The sequence below is a fragment of the Ictalurus punctatus genome, chromosome 16 (assembly GCF_001660625.3).
Source record: "Ictalurus punctatus breed USDA103 chromosome 16, Coco_2.0, whole genome shotgun sequence".
In the NCBI taxonomy this organism is placed as follows: domain Eukaryota; kingdom Metazoa; phylum Chordata; class Actinopteri; order Siluriformes; family Ictaluridae; genus Ictalurus; species Ictalurus punctatus.
Window position 1 is genome coordinate 12,976,557 of NC_030431.2, and position 22,224 is coordinate 12,998,780.

Genomic DNA, 22,224 nt, shown 5'->3' on the forward strand with positions numbered 1-22,224 from the left:
GTGTACATATGTAGTTGTAAAGTTAACTTGCTTGGCTAATCTGCCAATGAAGCTAGTATGAAGCCTAGCATCTAACACATAAATCAACCACTTTTTTTTGTTGCAGTGATTATTGCATGATTTAATTTGTGCTTAACTAGTTAGCGTTAGGCTACATTTACATTTATTCATTAACCAAAGCAACTTACAATGAGGAAATACAAGCAAAGTGATATATCAAGCGGAGAACAATACAAGTAGTGCTACCATGCAAGATTTAAAATTGAGTTCTAGAGAAGCAAAGTGCGTAGAGTAGGGGTTGGATAAGTGCTCACAGAAGAGCTGGGTCTTTAGCTACTATTATTTGTGTTTTTTTTAAAGTTTAAAAAACAAACAAAACAACAACACTGGACAGTGCAAGCCCATAAGCGACAGCAGGCATGGTCGCTACATGCCTACAAGAGACAAACTACAAGCGACACAAGTGACTTGTCATTTGTTAACATGAATGTAGGGTAAATCTGACTCATTTCAGTTAATCAATCTCCCATGTCACATGAAGACACCCAACATCATTTATTTCCACTGGAAAACGATCATAAAAAAATCTACATATTCATAAACAACCACCCACAATTACTTCTCATCATTTCATTAGTCACTGTATGAATATTAAGTATCTATTTTATGACGTGACTGCGATTGGTGGAAAGGAGCCTGTGTTTACATAATCCCACCCACCAATGCGAAGCTCTCATCGAAGCCCCGCCCCGTGCTGGTGTTGGAAGGGAGCGGAGCGGGACGCAGCCCGTGCACGGCTTTTAAAGCGTACTGATTTGGAAACGAGCAGCGTTAGCTAACCACCACACCGAGGAAAACAAAACAGAATTTAAACTAGCCTATTATTATTATTAATTTAAAAAAGTTCTCTTTGGAAAGGATTTACGGAATAATGTGGGTTTACTGACACAACCGTGGGATAGATGTGTTTGTGTTGTTTTCGTCGCGTTTTTATTTAGTCGCTGGGGACCTCTGCACTTCAACTCGGGAAGTCAGCGCTGACATTCCCTCTCTCCTGCTCTCTTCCACCGCTTCTGCCGCAGTAAGTCTGGAGTTTTATGGAATAACTAGAAAACACAACGTAACAGGCAGAAACAGTGAACGCGCCCTGCTAGTCGGTTAGCGACCGAGTTCGCACAGATGTTGTTGAACGTCGCGTTGTGGCTTTGGTGTTGTTTTTTAAAGTGGTCCGTGTGAATACTGAAACATAAACCTCGCTGGAAGTTTAAACATTGTAACCTAACCGTGTTCTCAGGAAAAATGTCATGACTGGAGAAAAAAACGAAAGGGGAAAAATAATAAGGAATTAAAGTTCTTTTGTGTGTGTATATATTTTACACAGCATCCAAACTGTTAAAAGAAGTGGCGTACAAAGTTTTTGTGAAGCTACTTAGTAACAGTCGTAAAGAGAGAGAGAGGGGAAAAAAAAGCGCTGCGGTTGTTTTATGTTGTGTTTTTTTTTTTTTTTTGTAGCCCAGTGTGCCTCAGAAGTCAGAGTGGCTCCGTCCTAAACCGCTACAGCACTTAAACACTAAAGTGTGTCAAAATAGTAGCCTACATCTTTAATATGAGCTTTTTGTGCCGGACTTTGTCTTAAAGACATGCCATTTAATAGTGTGTGTGTGGTTTCGGACCTAGCCAACGTGAGCTCGCGCTTTCTATTATATTGAAGTTGCTGGTCATTTTGTGCTTTTGCGCTTTTAACAGATTTTCCCCTATTTACAGTGAGGAGGACATGGCAACCGCTCTCGGTGGCCGAAGTGTGGGCGCGCGCGCCCCGAATCCCAGGAAAGGGCGCATTTTGGGAATAATCGACGCCATTCATGACGCAGTGGGACCCCCGAAACAGGCCGCGGCCGACCGGCGAGCTGTGGAAAAAACATGGAAACTCATGGACAAAGTGGTAAAAGCGTGCGGCTTTGTGCTTCCGGCTCCACTCGCGATGACGCAATCGCTTTATCCTTCCCTAACTGAATCCAAAGTCATTTACACGGTCGCCCGCGTGGATCGGGTTTCCATCACAGTAGCGGTTTAAAGCCGCAAGTATGTTATAAGACAATCCAAAATAGTCGTTTTCCACCAAAATTAAAATAAAATAAAATAAATAAGTAAATAAACAACCCGCCTAAGGCAATTTTCCATACGATAAATGAGCGTGAAATAGTCCAATCTGGCAACACGAGTCTCCTAAGAGGTTTGTGGATGTAGCTTAACAGTCCATCAATAAACACATGCCTTCTTCAAGTAGGATTCTTGCGCAAGTCTAGAAATCATGGAAAAGTTTGGAATACAAAGACAAATAAAAGTCCGTTTTGGGGGAAAACCAGCAATCTAGAACGAAGACACTGAGGATGTGACAAAATCCCCATGAAATCAAAATGTTGACGTTTTCTGGCTTTTTGTATGAATATGTCAGCCCTGAGGTTCTCTAAAAGCTAGTGTGCTTCAAAACGATGACAAAATTTGCCTTTAGAAGATGTACAGTCTGTCTCTATTGCCAATACGATACAGATCAACGGTTTTAATGACATCACTCTGCACTTCAGCTTTTCTGTCCAATCAAACGCTTGCTAGAATCTGAAGTGTCCCGCCCCCAACGTTCTAAAAATCCACGGCACCAAGGCTGCGTTCACGCCATGTCGGATTTACTGCAATTACGACAACTCGGACGGGTCTACTCTGAGCTGTTCACGTCCTCGGACTCGGAATTAAACTAATCCGAGATGATGATGATGATCTCAACAACCCCAAAATTATGTTAAACCGTGTTGTTGTATGTCTTTCTTTTATTAAACTTAAAACATTAATAATCGTCAATTATAGGGATTATTACACAAATATTTACAAGATAAGCACTTTAAATACATTTTACTGCGGAATCTGCCGACATTTTGAGTGTTTCTGCATGACGTTGCAGCGGTCAGGTGGTACATATCGGAACTTTCTGATAATTCCTAGTTTACAGGTTGTAATTATGATTTCTACGAGGATGTGAACACTTCTCGGAATCTCGGAATTACATTAATTACGATACGGCACAAACGCAGCGTAACTGTCAAGTACTGCATAGCCCTGGCTGTGGAGTAAGCGAAATGCTACTGGCTCTCTAAAAAGGGGGAGGAGCCACTCAATATGTCTTGCCCTTTATTCCTTTTTCGTTGGAAGTTATGTCAACTTATTGAATAACGCTGTGTAATTCGAGGCACTTTACACGCCCTTTAAGACATTCCCTCATTTACAGCCTCTCATGCATATCACAATTTTTTTTCTCTCTTCCTTTTGATAATACAATGAATTAGAATGAAATTAACCTCATACCTGAATATAGAAAGTAGAAACCTGGCAAGAGCCCCGTGAATAAACATCAGAGCTTAACATTAATCTCCTATAGCAGTTGTACACACACACTCTCTCAGAAATGAGGGTGCCACTTTACTTTTCCTTGTTGCTGGGGTGATGGCATCAAAAGTACATCTTTTCGACCTTTTAATTTGGATCTTTCACCTGGGAGGGTGCATGCGGTGTACTTTTTACTTAGGTCCTAGACGTCCAATTGTGGACCTTATTGCGTACCTTAAATGAGTTTTAAAGGTAGACTATGTTCATGTTTCCAGTTGAAAGATTGCGTGTGTATGCTTTAAGTTTAATCTGTCTAAACACGTTTGCCAGCGTGTGTGCCGCATCCCTATACATTTTTACCTAGCTTTTGTCACCGAGGCCTGAATATACAGTAGATATAGATGTGAAGTGAATGCACAAAGTCAGATTGCGCTCTCCTTCTAGGTGAGGCTGTGTCAGAATCCCAGGCTCCAGCTGAAAAACAGCCCTCCTTACATCCTCGACATCCTGCCGGACACGTACCAGCACCTGAGGATGATCCTGTGCAAGTACGAGGAGAACCAGAAACTGGCCCAGCTCAGCGAGAACGACTACTTTAAAGTCTATATCGACAGCCTGATGAAGAAATCGAAAAGGGCAATCCGTCTCTTTAAAGAGGGCAAGGAGAGGATGTACGAGGAGCAGTCCCAGGACAGGTAGGCTGTCTGCTTGGCATCTTTTTCCTCCCTGTTGTGTGAGTGTAGTTAAACCAAAAGTTTTTTCCCTCAGATGTATTTCAGTGCAAAGAGTAATCTAGCAAGCTTGGTTCTGAGAATGTGTGGTGCCTGTGATGCAAGTTTTGTTTCTTGTTTTTTTGGGACAGACCTGTAGAGTTTGCACTTCCCCTGTTGACGCTGACGGGTACCTGGGTGTTAGCGTGGTTTTCATGTGTAATCCCTTTATGATCCTGTTCCTTTTTTGATAATGCCTCCGGGAGGACGAAGGCTGAAAGGGGTTTAGATCATGTGACTTATTCTTATTCCGTGCATTAACTGCACCTTGGTGTGTAATGCTAGCGTGAAGAACTGTTAATTACCGTAGAGAAGCAGGTCTGACAGATGAAGCAGATCCATATTATAAGAACAGTCATGAACTACTTCAGAGTCAGGCTATATATATATATATATATATATATATATATATATATATATATATATATATATATATATATACACATTATAATATATATAATAATATATGTATGTATATGTGTGTGTATATATATATTATTGCTGTTTAGAAGTTTTTATAGACCTCTAATGATTACCATTTTAAAGATGCCATAGAAAAGCTAATTCACTTGATTATTTTTTTTTAAACTGGTTAATTAATTGTAGGCTTCTGTTTTCATTACGTGCTCTATAACTAGGCAGAACAAGGTTGATCAGCCATTTTTCTTAAGACGCAACTCGCAAAGCAGTTGGAGGGAAGAAGAAAGCCTGCTTTTGCAGTTCACCCAAAATGACATGGTTTCTTTCAGTGTGCAGTGTTGGCTCAGTGGTTAAAGGCTCTGGGTTACTGATCAGAAGGTCGGGAGGTCAAGCCCCAGCACTGTGCCGTCGCCACTGTTGGGCCCTTGGGCAAGGCCCTTAACCCTCAACTGCTCAGTTGTTTAAATGAGATGAATATAAGTTGCTCTGGATAAGGGCGTCTGCCAAAATGCTGTACACGTAAAATGTAACCGCAAAGGAAAACTTGGTTTCTCGATAACCAAACGTAACTTCCAGTAACTGGTTTAAAGAACAGTATCATATTCTTTGTTTTGGTTCTGTTAAAAATGAAGAATGGGGAGTCCTCAGATGTTGCCAGGAAACATTGTTGGTCGTTGGTTCATTTCGCAGTGTTTTCTCAGTGTGGAGGCTCGACGACGATAGTGGAAGAGCTCTCAGCAGGGGTGTTTAATTTGGGGAATTGACAGCTCTGATCCTTCACCCTGACCTCACAGTTCTTTGTCTGTCTGTGTGTGTGTGTGTGTGTGTGTGTGTGTGTGTGTGTTTGGGGGAGCTGTGATGTAGAAAACAGGGTTGTGTGTGAGGAGCTGCCTTTGTGTTTAAAGTGATTGAGATAAGAAAAAATGGGCTAGTGGATGAGGTGTGTGTGTTGGCATTGAGGAAGAGGAGCATTTGCTAGCCTGAGGTCTCTGGCTGACAGACTGTCGCGACAAACTGCTGTACTCGGTGTCTGTGACACTCTGCGTGTTCACAGCAGAGGTTTACGCTGAAGGTCTGTCACTTCTGCCGTGTGTGTGTGTGTGTGTGTGTTTAAACCCCCCCAGCGGGAAAGACACTCTGCTGCCCTCCAGGCCTCACTGCACAAAGGGAACACCTCCCGCTGTAAACAAAAGAAGAGAGGACAGTGGACAGACGTGCTTTTTAAAAAAAAATAATAACAATTATTTACTGTGTCCGTGTTTGAAGGAAAATGTAAAAGGTGGCAAGACGAGTGAAAAGATGATGCGGCACTGTCACCCCCATCCTCCGCAAATGTTCTTTAAAAATGAATTTATTTAAAAAAAAATTCTCCCATGTTGTTAGCTGTCAGCTTTTTGCATCCGCTTGTGTCCATCTGTCTTGTGTAAAAGTCTCGGTGAAGCCTACTTTGCCTTCGGAGACATGCTGTAACGAATGAAACGTATTGGTGAGAGCGGAGACGCAGCGCTGGAACACATCAGCTCGCTGCAGAGGCCCTCACATGTGCTTTTGTAATTACGCTACACCTCCTGATCCCAACCATGTGTGCGTGTGCGATGTAAATATCCTGCAATTCCTGCCATGCAGCCTCACACTCACTTTATTTGGAAAAATAAGGAATCAGCCTAAACACGCGTAGATGTTGCGAGGAAATAATTACATTCTGCGTACACACAGCAAGTCAGTAACATTTCTGTTTATATTTCTGTTTGTTACTGCATACGCACCGAAATCATCCTAGTGTCCCAAGTATATTAGTAAGCGGGCGTTATTTTAATATGTAAAATGATAATATAATCTCACTTGGGCTTGCTGAATATCTTCCTGCTCCAGGGTATTTCATTAATCCTACCTAATGCTAATTAAGATTAAAGAGCGGCCTAGTTCCATACCCAGGCGAGGCAATTAGCTTTAGATTGAAATTAGTTGGACAAAGAGCATAGATTGTGGGTTTTTTATTTATTTATTTTATTTTATGCCCCTTTTTTTTTTTTTTTTTTTTTTTTTTAAATTTCAGTCATTCCACATGCATTGATTGCAAAGTTTTGTTGCTCTTGTCAGCAATCTTGCGATAGATATCTAAAAATGCTGATGGTGTCTGATGGTTAACAGAGGGTCCCCCCCCTTCTTCTCTGTCTCAGCATTCGATGTGGTCAACCTTACTAAGCTGAGAGTGCGTGTCATGCAGCGTTAACGGTTACTGGCTGACTTTGATATGGTTCACATTCATTAGCAACAATTATTCCTGAAAACAAAGCGCAGATCTAACGGCGCACTTGGCTAGAGATGGACGAAGACGGCACAACTTACTGGACAAACGCGTCACTTTCAGGATTACTTGCAAATTTCAGTTCATGGTTGTTTGTGTCCCCACACCCCCCGGGGACTGCACAGGAGAGACACGTCCCTGTTGAAATCAGGGCTCACACACATGCTACAAGACTCGACAGGAAATTTACTAATTACGATTACTGCTGCCCACTTCAGCTTAATTCAGTTAATCGAATCAGATTTTTAAAAAAACCCCAAAAACTCTACTTTTACTCTAGCTCCACTTCTGCACACACGGACAGCAAGGTTAGATAGCCAGTCACGGCTTAGTACGTCTGTATATTCGAAGTTTGAGTCTGATGGGTAAACATGCAAATAAGAGTAAGTCTGACTCAGGGGGAAACAAGCTTGTTTTCTTACTCATGTTCTCTTGGTGTCAGATAGAGCTCCGAATCTTGTAAAGGTCGCAGTGGCTTTGAGGTGAGCTCGGCCGCGAGAAGCCGAATATTCACAAAGATGCAAAAGTTCATCCGAACATTGAGCTTATGCAGCCGAACGATTTGGTATGGTTTTTAGGAACGCTAGAGATGAAAGAGAATGGGCTCCGTGTTGCATTTGTGCCTTTTTTTTTTTTTCTTCCCCCCCCCCCAGCACACAGCTCTGAGATGGAGCACAGATATACACTGAGGGTAGATAATGGAAGGACAGATGTGTCCAGGTCCTCTCTCTCTTTGGCCTCCGTCAGCAAGGCAAGTGCAGAGGAAGGATGGGATTATTCAGCCACTGAGATGGCTAATGTATGCTCCTGGCTGCCATCTGTTTCTGTCCGCTTTGCTGTGAATTCCACCTCCTTCACTTACGACTGATTAGATGCGTGCTTGCTGAGGCTCTGTACACCTCTTGAAGGCTTTGTGAGGTTTTTCCATTCGTGTGTGTTTTTTAAAAAAAAAAAAAAAAATTTTTTTGGACACCGCGCTCATATTTCCGTGTCAGCCGTATAGTTCGAACCTGACCACAAGTGTTCCTTTAAACAAGTACGTTATGTTGAGGTTGAAGAGTAGATGACTTTGTGAACATTTCAGGTACTTCTGCAGTCACCTTTTATCATAACAGCCTTGAAATAATTAACATAGAGCCATCAGTGTGCGGCCGATCACAGCGTTTCGTCGCCTTCGTCCGCGCATGTAGGCGTGCGTTAAGTGAGCTTGAGGCAGACCTCAGTCTTGTCAGCACAGATAAACACAGCGCGGCGGTTGTTTAGAGCTGCCCGCCTTTCAGCCCTCTACCATCTGCTGTGAGTAAACAGCAAAGGTTCGACACGTTGCAAAACCTGGAGCTTCATCATCATAATCACCACCACCCACTACTTCCCAGCGTACAGCAAGTCAAGCACATTAGACATCGGAGGAGGAGGAGTATTACACTGGTGGCTTTTATACATGTTGCGGTTAGTGTATGTAAAAACATATAGAAGCACAGCCCTCTGTGGATGTGTTTCTGGATGAGTTATTGTTTCCAAATGAAGTGCATCAGACTGAAATTGCATTATATTCTTTATAGCCTGCATGGTATATATTTTTACATTTTGACATGTCGCATATTTTTGTCTTTGAAATATTTCTATATAACATCTATGTTTCTTTATATATAAAAATAGGAACTACAACTTAAGATAAGCTTAATGCAAGCGGGACGACATGATAGTCCCTACAATCAAGCAGCTATGGGGTTGAACCTGTGTGTGTGTGTGTTTTTTATTTTTATATATATATATATATATATATATATATATATATATATATATATATATATATATATATATATATATATATATATATATGTGTGTATGTGTGTGTGTGTGTGTGTGTGTGTGTATATGTGTATATGTGTATGTATGTACACACACACACTACCAGTCAAAAGTTTATACACTCATTCTTTATATTTATTTTAGTTTTTCCACATTTTAAAATAATAAAAATAGAAAGTCATCAAAGCTCTCTAATAACACAAGTGGAACTACAGGAATTATGTTGTGATAAAAAAAAACAAAAAACAAAACAATCAAAAATAAATCAAAATAATTGAGTATTTTAGCACCTTCAATGTAGACGCCCTTTTTGCCTAGAATTTCCAGAAATGTATTCTTGGCATTTTCTCGGCCGATTTCTTGAGGAATCTCCCTGAGATGCTTTTTAAACAGTATTAAAGGACTTCACACTGGTGCTGGACCCTTATCGGCTGCTTTTCGGAATATTTCACTCCAAGTCATCCGTTTAAAAAATATTTTTTTGTAACTAAAATCTATTTTTGTCTGCAACACCGATTTCACACATTTAATCATACACCTTCAGATCAAAAGATTTTTAAGATCATGAGAAACATTTCAGTCGAGTGTCTCCAAACTTTTGACCTGTAGTGTGTATAAATATAATGTCTTTTATTTAGCAAAATGTGCAACAGACAATTGTTTAAAATATACAGATGTAATTATTTAAAGCTAAATACAAGCATTAATTCCAGTCAATAAACAAATAATTGACTAAATTATTCAAAATAAAATCGCAAAAAGGTTGGTATTTTTTATTTTACATTTATAAGTCGAGCAAAAAACCCCCCAAACAAATTAGACACAAATTACACACGATAATGAGGCACTTGTGTCAATTTCTGTTTGGTCGACAAAAATTTGTGATTTTCTTTTATTTTAGCTGTTTTACCAAAATTTACAAAAACCTAAAAATGTCAGTTAATGATCAGAAGATTCATAATAAATTCAGTCATAATAAATAAATAATGTTATCATTTTTTAAATGTATTTTTAATTTAAATATTCCTAACTGTTCCATTACTACTAGTACAGCTATATTTGAGAACTGTGTATAATATATTTACTTTCATGTTTTTTAAATAGTACTGTGCTGATGTGCTAAAATATTAACGGGTTTCCACTTGCCTTTTGAGAATAATATTAAAGCTGGTGCTTAAACCTGGGTAGTTAGAAGTTAATGTGTTTAGGGCAGGCAGATCTGTGCACAAACATTCCTAAAATGATTCTTAATTAACTGAATTATTCTGCTAAGGAGCGATTGGTGCACACCCAACACACCCAGCAACTTATTTCATTTCCCTCCTAGGAATCGGGATTGCATTATTTAAATTGTTTCATTCTGCTTAACCGTATTGTGCAGCGACTGTTTGGAAATATAAAGCAATTAAGAATGCATTATATTTAAGGCTTTACCTTAACCTTCCTGCTTGAACAGATGAATAAACATGTGAAACGCGTGTGGTTGACATTTGTCAGGATCAAAAATCTGGGGAGACCCTGCCTTTTTCTATACTGTTTTCCTTTCATGCTGTGGCTGAGCATCCGTTTTAATCGTTTTCACTACTTTTTTTTTTTTTTTTTTTTTTTTTGCGCCTTTTGCGCTTCTCTGTCTGACTCAGAGCTGAAGATGAAACGAAAGTGCAGACAGGACTGGAAAAAGAAAGCGGTGGATGTGAAACTCTACAAATAAAGCGTTTGGAGAGATGAGTTTGGCTCTCACCCCCAAACCCCCCCCCCCCCCCCCACCCCATCAACGTTGAGCAACAGAGCCAAAAGGGACGAAAGCGCAATAACCAAATGTCAAAGGCCTATATCCTGATGAATAAGGAGTACACACTGTTCTAAACTGCTTGCGTGTCACATTTTTCCAAATGTTATTCGAAGTCATTCTTTTTGAAAGTGTGACATTGTACCATGATTTTTTTCCCCCCATGTTAGACCGTGACTGGAGTTATTCCAGTACTCATTGTGAAATCTTTCTACTTAAGTATATTTTAAACGCTCTAAAATTTTGGTCAGGGCGGTCCTGACTAGAAAGCATCAATACCAGTACTAGTATCTGTACCTGTCTAATATTGTGCTCATTTACTCATACTGGTCAAATTGCTTTGAAAGCAAAATCCTTGCCCACATGATACTATGCACCATGCTAATGAACAGACAACATGAAATAACAGTGATCTGGACATATTTAAACTAGTACTGTATGGGCAAAGGTTTTTGGACACCTGATCATCACCCATATGTGGATCTTTCCCCAAACTGCTGCCACAAATTTGGAAGCACAGAACTGTATAGAATGTCTTTGTCTGCTGTAGCGTTACAGTTTCCCTTCACTGGAATTAAGAGGCCCAAACCTGTTCCAGCATGACCGTGGCCCCTTTGCACAAAGCGAGCTCCTTGAAGACATGGTTTGGAGACCAGGATGGAGTGGAAGAACTCGAGTGTCCTGCTCAGAGCCCTAACTTCAACCCCATTGAACACCTTTTGAGATTGACTCGAGCACTAACCGCACACGAGACCTTCTCTCCTAATATCAGTGTCTGACCTCAGGAAGGCTCTTGTGGCTGAATGAGCACAAATCCCACAACCATGCTCCAAAATCTAGTGGAAAGCCCTCCCTGGCAGCCAGTCCTTTACAAATTGGCAGTCGTTTGAAATCTGCACCAATTGATTTTTTTTTTTTTTTTTTTTTTTTTCTCAGTGGAATGATTTAAAATAAGTTAGATCTTTTTAAATCCTTGCTAGACTCATAGGCATCCACACCCTTTTTACTGAAGACCTTATAGATGTCTTTAGATCTTGGCATGATGACACCACACACCTCAATAACAAAGGGAACACCAGACGATAGATGTGAGAGGGGTGTAAGTAAGACAGGTTCCACCTGCACTCCCTAAGCAGTTTCTAATCACTGGCACGCAATCTTCAACACCTGATTCTAATTCTATGGATTTGAAGGTGTGATAAATGTAGGGGTGTACTTACTTTTTACATGTGATTTATCAGTTTTTTGTTAGTTTAAATAGTGAAAACTTACTACAAAATGTCACTTTTATGTGTCATTTGATAGAGAGCATCACTGTTCTTAATAGGCACTGTTTCAAAGAGGAGCAAACGTTTGCTTGTCTGAATATGACAAAAAAAAAAAAAAGTTTCCATGGGGTGCACTTATTTTTTTTCACATGACTGTATGTGCATTCCATGGCCACTATGTAGTCTGTGGGACACACAAACTGCAGAATAAAATGTTCCATGACACCCCTGATTGCTTAATACTAAGTAGGTTACTCGTTTCGGTGTCATTTATTTATGCATTTATATACTCGTACGCCGTTTGGAAAAAAATGTCCTGACCCACCCTAGATTTTTATTTTTTCAGGGAGCCAAACTACACTAGATTGCTGCTCATTTTAGTTATTTACAGACTAAAGTCCCAAGGCCTTCAAAGTTAATGACCCCAGAAGGGATGAAAGGAAAGTATGTCCTTCCTCATCTAAGGGCCTGCGTCCCAAACGGGCCCCCTCACTACTATTTGCGCCTCCCCGCAACCCCCTACACATTTCCCCAGCCCCCTTACAGCTGCATCCAACACACGTCTGCATATATCCACACACACACACACACACACACCAACTCAGTGAAGTTCAAACGACACCGGAGCAGGGGCCCGTTGACCAGATGTTCTCGTCTATAAGGGGGCTCTGCCCTGTCCTATTTTTTTCTCTTTTTGTCTTTTGAAGGTTTTCAGTCATCCAGATCATGTCGAGCATAGTGTCTTAGTGACTAGGTTTGTGTTTCAGAGATCAAAGCTGTTTCACTATTCGAGGCACTTCTTCAGTTGCACTGAATGATAGGGTAGAAAGATCTGTTTAAACACTGTCTCTGATTAACACTCAGGACATCATGAGACTGATGTGACACCACGGTTCGGAGCTGTGCATTGACATAAAACTGCTGGGGTAGACGTGTCAGGACGGCGTTACCAGTGCGTCATGAGTGATTTCTCAGAGACGAGTTGTTTTCGCTGTGCATGTGTACAACGTGTCCTCAAAAGGGGGCCCTTTGTGCTGAAATGTCTTTCTGACTGAAACGAGCCTTTTTTTTTTCTTTCTTCCTTTTTCATCTCCTCATATGCACGCTGCTTACATGTTCTTACATGCTATCCCACCCTATAACTAATTCTATAATTAACATTCAGAGTACTTCTGATCAGCTGGCACGCATGATGATGAATTCTCTTTGCTGTCTACTCTTTCTACATGTTGCTGCTGCTCTGTAATAAAACAAACAAAAAAACCCCACATTAACATAGAAAGTTCATGGAAGTTGTGCTGTGTTGCTTGGAGTCTTCGAGAGCAGAATTGGCTGTGTTCTCACTGGGTGGGTAGACTGGCTTGGTTTCTTCTTCTTCTTGCTTCTCGCTGTTAGTCCGGAGTGGTTCTAGAGAAACGTGGGCGTCTGTGGGACATAAACTGAGACTAAAGGCAGCTGTATACTTCAGTCATAAGTCAAAGTTTCCATCTAGCACACTAAAGGCTTCTTTTGGTTCGTCCATCTGCCGAAACATCTTAAAGATTAACGTTCTTTAGAAAGACATACAATGGAAGGTTTCCACGTTTATTAAAAAGTCTTGATACTTCAGAAGAACCCGCTGTACGTGTTTCTAGAGCTCTTCACAGTACTACGGGCGCAGAATGGTTTCAGGGTGGCTGTGAATCACGTCGAATTCATGACGTGATACGGACAGAGTGAGGTCTCGCAGCAAAAGATGAGCGTTTCTTTAACCGAACCTTACGTTTTGGGGGTTTGAATTGAACTCTCGTGTTTTCTTCTGTGGTGTGCAGGTGAAAGTCCAGTAATCACACCCTGGTGTGGACCAAAACCAATCGGAGACCGTCTGAGCGGGATGGTGTCAGTCCGGCCCCAGGTGAACTGGAGTGATTCAGTGGTTAAAAAAATAAATAAATAAGTGCTTCGAATCAGACCCAACCTACAGGAAGTGAAGCAAACATGATGAGTGTTTTTTTTTTTTTTTTTCTTTTTCTTTTCTGCCTCCTCCTGTAGAGCTGCTAAATGAGCCACCTGCAGTATGCGGATCTACTGCTGTAAATTATGTGCAGTGTCGAACGACACCAAACCAAATATCAAGTAAACCAACAGAGTCAATTTTGCTCTGATTTTGACTTTGCAATGTAATAAGTTGTGAAAGCATCCTCGGTCAGATAGCACAATCCTAAAATCGCATCCTGTGACATCGAAAAAGACTCGGGTGTCTGCTTTACATATTCTGGAGGAACGTGTGCTTACCCTCACATTTCCATTTCGAGGGTTCAGGCCTCACGTAACATCTGCTATTGAACGAAAAGCCTGCGAGCGATGATGATGATGAGGATGATCAGATATTAGACATGAGGTACTGGGTGTGCTCTTGCTGTATGAATATCATTATCCCTTTAAACCGCAGATCAGGCGTAGATTAGAGCGTGCAGGACCGAGTTCAGTAGGTGAAAGCCGCTGTAGGTCTGTTTTTAGAACAGCAGGGCAAGTTGCTCCTTGCTCTCGGCCGGAGGTTAAGCATTCTGGGAACAGAGCGAGTAAATGCAGGGAGGGGGAAAAACCCAGTTACATCCTGTTCATGTGTTTCCTTTCTACTTATACCCTCTTATTATCACCCCACACACATGCTCGCACAGGCACAAACACATACAAACATAAGCACACACGTCAGTCCTCCTTAGGGCCACCCATCACCTGAAACACGCACACAGACGCACAAACACATGCGTCTATCCACTTTAAATGACATATACAAAGGTGTGTGTGTATGTGTATACTTGCTACTCTGCTCTTCCGACAAATATCCCCATGAGTAAACTCGGCCACTCCTGCCTTTTCCCCAAACAGCTGGGGTGGGGGCTGTTTCTCTTCGGCTGATGTCATGTGGAAAAGCCGTGGCATCAAACCCTGAGCGCACAGAGTCTCGCGAATGGAGCAGACCTCTATGAATACACAGCGCAGCATTTCCTAATCACAGAGCGGCTTTTATTTGTCTCTGTGTTAAACAGCACAACATCTGGTTTCCTCGTTTCCTTTCTCTTCGTGTAGTTTCAGGGTCGGTCGCGTCTCCTAATGTTTATAAGTTTCGACTTGCAGTGCGAATATGCAGCAGCGTCTCCGATATCGGGGCTCCGCCTGGACGCCCGTATGTCTCGGAGCACCTCTGTACGTCTCGCTAGCGCCAGCTTTACTCCAGTGGAGCAGGTGAGGCGTCAAGACTGATTTGGAATGCCAAGTGCAAAAATCAATAATAATCTTGACAGCTGGAGCGCGAAGTATAACATTACATTTAGTGACCAAAAAAAAGGATGGCGGAGTAAGAAAATGGGCCTTTTGTGCGTGTGTGTGTGTGTGTGTGTGTGTGTGTGTGTGTGTTTTTTTTTTTCTTTAATGAGTCCACCATTTGATGTCAGTGCTTGTGTTGTAGGTTGGCCCAGTTCCTGCTGGCAGATGTGCATGTCAGAGTGGGAGTGTTTTTTAAGAAGCGGGGGGCGCGAAGATCGTCTGGAGATGTTTTGTCCGTAAGTGATGTGCCTTTGTGGCCCTGGTCCGTTGGGAGTCTGGCTGACATGGTTGATTCATTGGTGTGTGTGTGTGTCTGACTGCACGCGCCTACATTTTTTGCCTTTAGGCTCATGTGGCCCCCTCAATAACCACATGAAGCACATCCATGTCATTTCCAAGCGCGTAGGCTCCACCACATGCACAAACACACACTCAGCTTAGCCTCATGAGCAGCATTCAAGACCTAAAGACAGGCAATGGATAAAATAAAATAAAAAACCAACAGCTCCAAGATGTTAGCATGCAGAGTACGCAGTTGGTCTGGTGCTGTGGGGAAGTCTGGTGATGACTGCGTGATGACGCAAGTACCATTTGGCCCTTTGAGATCCTGGTGTAACCAGCTCTGTGGTAATCTTTGCACACACCTGGAAGTGATACCGAATCCTCCACTGCTTCCGAGTAGAGTGAGATCCCACTAAACTCATGACTACCAGGCACATTAGTCCTACCGTTGCTTGTCAGTTGAAGTGTAGGATACCACTGTGAGGCATGTTGCTTAGCTTCCATACCTCTAAACCACACCCACAAACTCACCACACACATTTTGCTATCCTTATGAGGACCTTCCATTGGCTATACACCTAAATCTAACCGTAAACCCAACCTTAGTAACCAAATGGCCCTTTTAGTTTTTACATTTAGTTAAAAAAAAACAAAACGGGCCCACACAGTCAAACCCGTCAGTTATTTCTATGCTTGTGGGGAAACTAAGGTATAAAAACAGAACATGGTCACACATACACACGCAGACACCTACACATGCACATGGTCCATTCTGCAAAAAAAATAAAAAAAAGAGTGCTCTGAATGTAACTATTTAAATGAGCTCATACCCCAAACAGACCCATTTCCTGCTTCAACCTTGAGGTTATTGATTGAAGAAAACGCCCTTATGCGTGTTTATCTTTAGATTCATCATAATCCTGTGCGAACCCCCTTGATAACTTTGTCCCTAATTAGCCTGATTACACTGCAGATGCGTTTACTTAAGCTACAGCGCGGAAGTGCTCTGACTCGCCCCTCCCTTCTTCTTCTTCTTCTGAGAGAGAGAGAGAGAAAGAGAGATCCTGGAGTAGATCCTTAAGCAGCTCTGCTCTACTGGAGCACATATTGATCTGGGAGCGGCACACCATAAACAGTTTCATTACCGGAACAGACAGAATAGAGGAAGAGAGGCAGGAGGAGAGATCCGCTCCTCTCACTTTCTCCCACCCTTCCTCTCCGTCTCTCCGTCTCGGCACAGCAGTACGAGGCCCGAGAGCGAAAGACTCGTTGCTTTAGCCCTCAGCCTTCAGCTAGTGTTCTCAAGTAACCTTTACCAGACATGTTTGCTCCAGTCACTGTCTGGCTATAGGGCTGTGTCATGGAAAAATAATCTTTTGCATATTGCGAGATTTTTAGAAGACTGCAGTTTTACACGATATTCAGATTTAGTGACAACATGCCAGCAAAAACAGTAGCCAGTTTTGCCAGCGCTTTTGAGAGGAAGTCAGAAGTCTCTAGATGATGTATAGACGGACGTTGCATGTTTAATTTATTCATCAAGATCGATGGAATATCAAATTACTAATAAGCGTACATGAGGAGAATATATATATATATATATATATATATATATATATATATATATATATATATATATATATATATATATATATATATAAATATATATATAAAAATATATAATATAGCACACAGAGGCAAATCCGCTCACTCAATGTGTACATCAGCAGCCGTGACGTGAGATGGAGCGCCGTATGGACTTCGGGACAGTCACTAATGCCTGCTCAAAACTACCGTCTCTTGGTTTGTCGCTAGCCTCTTTTAAAAACAAAACTAAAGCTGGTAAAGGGGTCTAAAACGTCAGGATATTGGCAACACCTGATAGTAGCGGCATGTCATCATAATCAATCCGACACATTTGAATGAAATGCATTTGGAAATGCTATAATTTGAACTTTTAACACATTTATTAATACTATAAAACATGTGTGCAGTGGTGGCTCAGTGGTTAAAGGCTCTGGGTTACTGATCAGAAAGCACTGCGACGTCGCCACTGTTGGGCCCTTGGGCAAGGCCCTTAACCCTCAACTGCTCAGTTGTTTAAATGAGATGAATATAAGTCGCTCTGGATAAGGGCGTCTGCCAAACGCCAGAAATGTACATGTAAAACGTCTTCCGTTTGATGGCAGTAAGATCTTTATTTTATTTATTTATTTATTTAAAATTCCCAGCGCTCAGGTTTTTATATTTCACTGTAAAGAAGTTCTACATCCAGCTGAAAATGTGGAGCAAATCAAGACGGTTGATAAAACTGCATGTTTGGGGGAAGCGGTGACATTCAGTGTGTTGTATGTAAATATGAATTAGCTTGGCACAACAGCGCTTGCATGAGGGAGCAGCTGAAGAGAAAAGCTGATACTCATAGAGTAGTTGAATATTTGAGAAGAATCTAAAGGAAAAAAAAAAAAGAAACTCAATAGTTGCTGATTTGTCAGAAGGTGTTTTTTTTTTATATTTTCTAATCGTCTATAACAGCGCGACTCGGACTGTAGTTCCGACCGCAAGGTTTATATTAATGTATTAAAGATATTAATACTGATAAAATAACCGAGTATGAAAAATCTTGGAAGACATTTTGCTAAAAAGTGTTCATTTCCCTTACGCACAGAGACTTCTGGGACATCCTGTGTATGAGTGAGAGAGAAGCGCGCTGTAACTATACATTCCCAGCTCCATTTCTTTACCATAACATCCGTATGTGAGGCCTCCTGCATCTCATTGTGGCAGTGTTCATGCACAATCATGAGAAAACAGTGCAGCTGCTCACGCTGTATCCAAGTCCTTTTTTATTTCTGCTTCCTAAAGCGATCAGTGCCCAATCAGCGTGCTTTAACAGCACTGTGCCAGGAAACAGGATGCAGCACTAACAAACTTTATCCGTCCCTTTGTTTACGAACAGTGTTTGCAGTAGGCCTATATGATCTCTAATACGTGCATATTTTAAAATGTTGACATATTAAGTCGAGCGTATTGACTCATCCTGTCACGTGATCTTGATGTTCAGTTTGGTACACTGTGCTCGTTTTTACCTGTCGCGTTTCTCTCATTAGCTCGTTTGTTGCAGAGCAGTCACGTCTTTTTGTAAACTGACCTGTATTAACCCGATGGATCTGGAGATAACAATACAGTTCAGTATTATGCCAGCCAAATGTCAACACAAGATCAAAACCGTCAGATATTCCTAACCTTGTGGGCATGGTTGGTCTCCAGTGAGATATAAAAACGTGCACACCCACGCACACAATCATTCTGCGTGGCATGCAGAAAGTAGTTTCCTACCAGAGAAATCTTGCTCGCACTCCGTTCTGAGCGCGTGCAGATTTTATCTCCGTGGACACTGACACTTGTACAGGAAGGAACCATGTCGCAGTGTCCTTCACACGACCGTGATGTCACTCTGCTTCCTCGACTTCCTGGCAGAAGTATGTGCGAGTCTGAGCTCTGTCTGTAGGTTGTGGCCTCAGACTCTTTTATTTGCATTAAGAAAACGAATATTGGATTAGATAAGGTTCTTCTCAGAGTGATGACTTTGGTCACTGTTGGCTTTGAGAGGTTATAATATGACCAACAAAAGCTACGTTCTGAAATTTTGGACTTGATCCTAGTGAGTGAGTAGGGGTGAATCAGGGTCAGGGAAAACCCTTGGCCTGGATTTTTACCAGCACACACAGGAAGGCACGTGTCATTGGTCAAACATCGCTGACATTGGGGCAGGAGAAGATGTTCAGCAGGAAAAAGCCGTGTTACGTATTGCAGCGAAATGACAGCAAATAGGACTTTAAGTAGAGGATTTCCCAGAGTGCTCATCTCAACCACAGAAATGAGACACAATCAGTCTTCATCAACCTTGTGCAGAATTTCATCATGGTGTAAAGTGTCTACAGACAGTTTTCCCCTCCAATGCATGTAAAGTCGAATATTGAACAAAATGAATATTTCCGCATCGTTTCCTCACAGCTCCAGGATCCGGTGTTCGATCCTGAGCTCGGGTTACTCACCGTGTGCAGCTTCGCATGTTCTCCCGTGTGGGTTTCCTCTGGTTTCATCCTACCTCCTGAAAACGCTTCCCTGCATTTTCCCCAGAGGTGTTTCCTGAGATAGGATCCACCGCAACCCTGACCTGGATCAAGCGCTTATGCTTGTAGATGAAAGAATGAATGAATGAATGAATGAATATTTCATTACATGCAGATATTTTACATTTATTTTTATGATGTGTCTAACTGTTTTGTAAAGCCATGTAATAATAAACCTTTTTTTTGGGGGGGGGGCAAATACTATTAATTGAGCTACAAATTGCATTATTGGAGACAGATACCCGAGTAACCACTTCCTTAAAAGATGTCAGTCTCATTAGGCAGCATTTTAAAACGGAAATATTTTTAACCCGCTCTCCAGCGCCGTCGTACACCGCGACCTTTCCATGACATTCGTTTATTCGCTCTCCCGCTGTAGTTTTTCAGCTTAGCAACTTCATTCGAACCGTAGAACGGCTTCTGACCGCGCGAGCATGAATAAAAAAGGCGCAGCTAGCTACGAGACTAAAAGAAATTGCTAGTTTTCACACCAGGTTGTGGGTGAGAAAAGGAAGCCTGTGGGTGGCTATTTTTTTTTTTTTTGGGCGGGGGGGTCGCTCGTTTAAAAATAGCTCTCTGTGTTTTACAAACATTATATTGTTATACAGTGTAAATGCAGATAGATTATGATATATATATGACGTACAGAAATAATTTGGTTGTAAGATATATTTGCAAAGATCGGGATTGGGAAAGGTTGATTTATGGAGGTATATTGCCAGTACTGCAAATCAGAAATGTGTGCGCACTACAGTGACCTTGTTTTTAATACAGAAACTATGGAAATGAAAGAAACATGCTTCCCCTTTTTTCCCCGAAAAGAAACGGAACCTTTTCGGGATAGTTTCTGGTCTTTTTGAGCATTTTAGAGAATTTGTGCTGAGACCTGGCAACCCTGGTTATCAATCTCTCGATTTATTCCGATGAATAGAGCGATAGGGTCACCTTCATTTTGCATACAAGAGACTCGTTTCCTAAATTTGGCCGAAACAGTTGACCTCAGAACACCTCTGAACATTTATGTTGTACACAATTAAAAAAAATATAATACAATTTTTAAAATACAATTACCTTCTGATTAGAACACCGCAAATAATATGATGTATGGAGAGGTTGTTAGTGGAAATGTTTGTTTAGGCCAGTCTTTATAATCAGACATCACGATTAAGCTGATAACATGGTGTCGTATGCGAAGACCTGTATGCCTCTACATCAGCATTTCCCATGAGCTGTGACTCTTCTGACAGTGATCAGGTTCACACACAGAGAGCGCCAGTAACCCAAGACATCTGTTAAGGAAGTGAGTGAGAGGGTCGAGGGGTCTTTTTTTTTTTTTTTTTTTTTTTTTTCTTTCATGCATGGTGAGTCAAGTTGTATGAATGGCGTGAGCTACATGATGGGAATGAAAGAGTGAGAGAGGCTCATGGAATGAAGAGATGAGTGACTCCTAGCAGTAAATTGTTACTCAGAGAATAACCAGTTTTTACCCATGACACAGTTGGGGATCACCCAGGAAACCCCGATTACACAGACAAACACAAAGCTGTATGGCATCTCTGACCCCACATCCACCCCCACTCTCTCCCCACCGTCCTTCTTAAGTACTCATGCTGGGAAGCTCTGTGGTTTTCCCTTTACCTCTTTTGTTCAGCTCATACACTCGTCAAGAATTTACAGTTCTCTTACGTGTTAAGCACCACCTGGACGCGCGCCAAACTCCGAAAGCTTTTGGCTGCAGGTGCGCCGACGGTGCCGTACAGGAAATTCATCTCAGCAGATCAGCACCGTTTCCTGTACGTCCCCTCCTCTGAGGCTGCGGCCACTTCTCATTTCTTTGGGAGTCTGGAGTCCATGTGCTAGGCCGTGACGGAGCGGAAGCGAGCATTGTTGTTGAGGCAGCAGTTCTAGTGATAATGTAGCCTTTGTATGTTCCAAGCAGTGCCAGAGAGCGTGTCTGCACTGTGTGGGCGGCAGCGTGTCCTCCAGGCTGTTCTATTGGAGATTTGGGAAAGGAAGCAAATACAAATGAATCTTTTCTTTTCTTACGTTCACCCTTCTGGAAATGTGGTCTAGTTCACTGTAAGCTTACTCGGATATACTATGGAATTGTTATAGTAATGGTTAATTTGCTGTGAACCAAAATAATGCAGGGATGGCCGAGTGATTCAATTCATTTGCTAGCCAACCAGGCCAATGGAAACTAACGTGTGCTCAGTACACCTTTAAAATGGTAGCTAAAGTAATGTAATGGTGTATGTGTGAATTAGGTTGCTAGTTATGCCATTACTACAGGGCAGCCATATTCCTTATCCTGTCCTGGAGAAGTGTTTGATGTACACATCATTTTTGTGACCTCACCAATATGTCAACAAGTCAGCGCTAAATGTTTCGCCTCCAGGATTTTGTGATTTTTGCGGAGGAGCTTGCGATTTTTCAACGTTACCGCAGATTCGGACCAAGACAGGTCCTGTGACCTCATCATGACGCACATTCAGCCAAAGCCCTCTTCGATACACATGCGTCAAACGTGAATACAGCTAGAAGGTCTCATTTATCAACAAACATCACTGCAAAGATTTCGTGCAATTGTAATTTTGTCAATACACAAAAACTCCACAAGTTGCATCGCAAAGTTTGGGGGGAAAAAAAGCAAGTATCTTTTAACTTTTTATTAGAATTTTGTATGATGTGGTAATGGCATGGTACTTTGCTGCATAAATAGTTTACCGTAGACGGACAGTAAAGTTGAAAC

The 22,224-nt window shown here is 41.6% G+C and overlaps 1 protein-coding gene across 1 annotated transcript in view; it reads left to right on the top strand.

Moving 5' to 3' along the window:
- Positions 1-750: 750 nt before the first annotated feature.
- The window catches only part of cblb (Cbl proto-oncogene B, E3 ubiquitin protein ligase), a 94,396-nt gene continuing 72,922 nt past the window's right edge, over positions 751-22,224 (top strand). Inside the window, exons 1-3 of the mRNA XM_017488891.3 lie at positions 751-1,081; positions 1,765-1,942; positions 3,823-4,073. Coding sequence (XP_017344380.1) covers positions 1,775-1,942; positions 3,823-4,073 — 419 coding nt within the window. The 5' untranslated portion in view covers positions 751-1,081; positions 1,765-1,774. The remainder of the gene's footprint in view (positions 1,082-1,764; positions 1,943-3,822; positions 4,074-22,224) is intronic.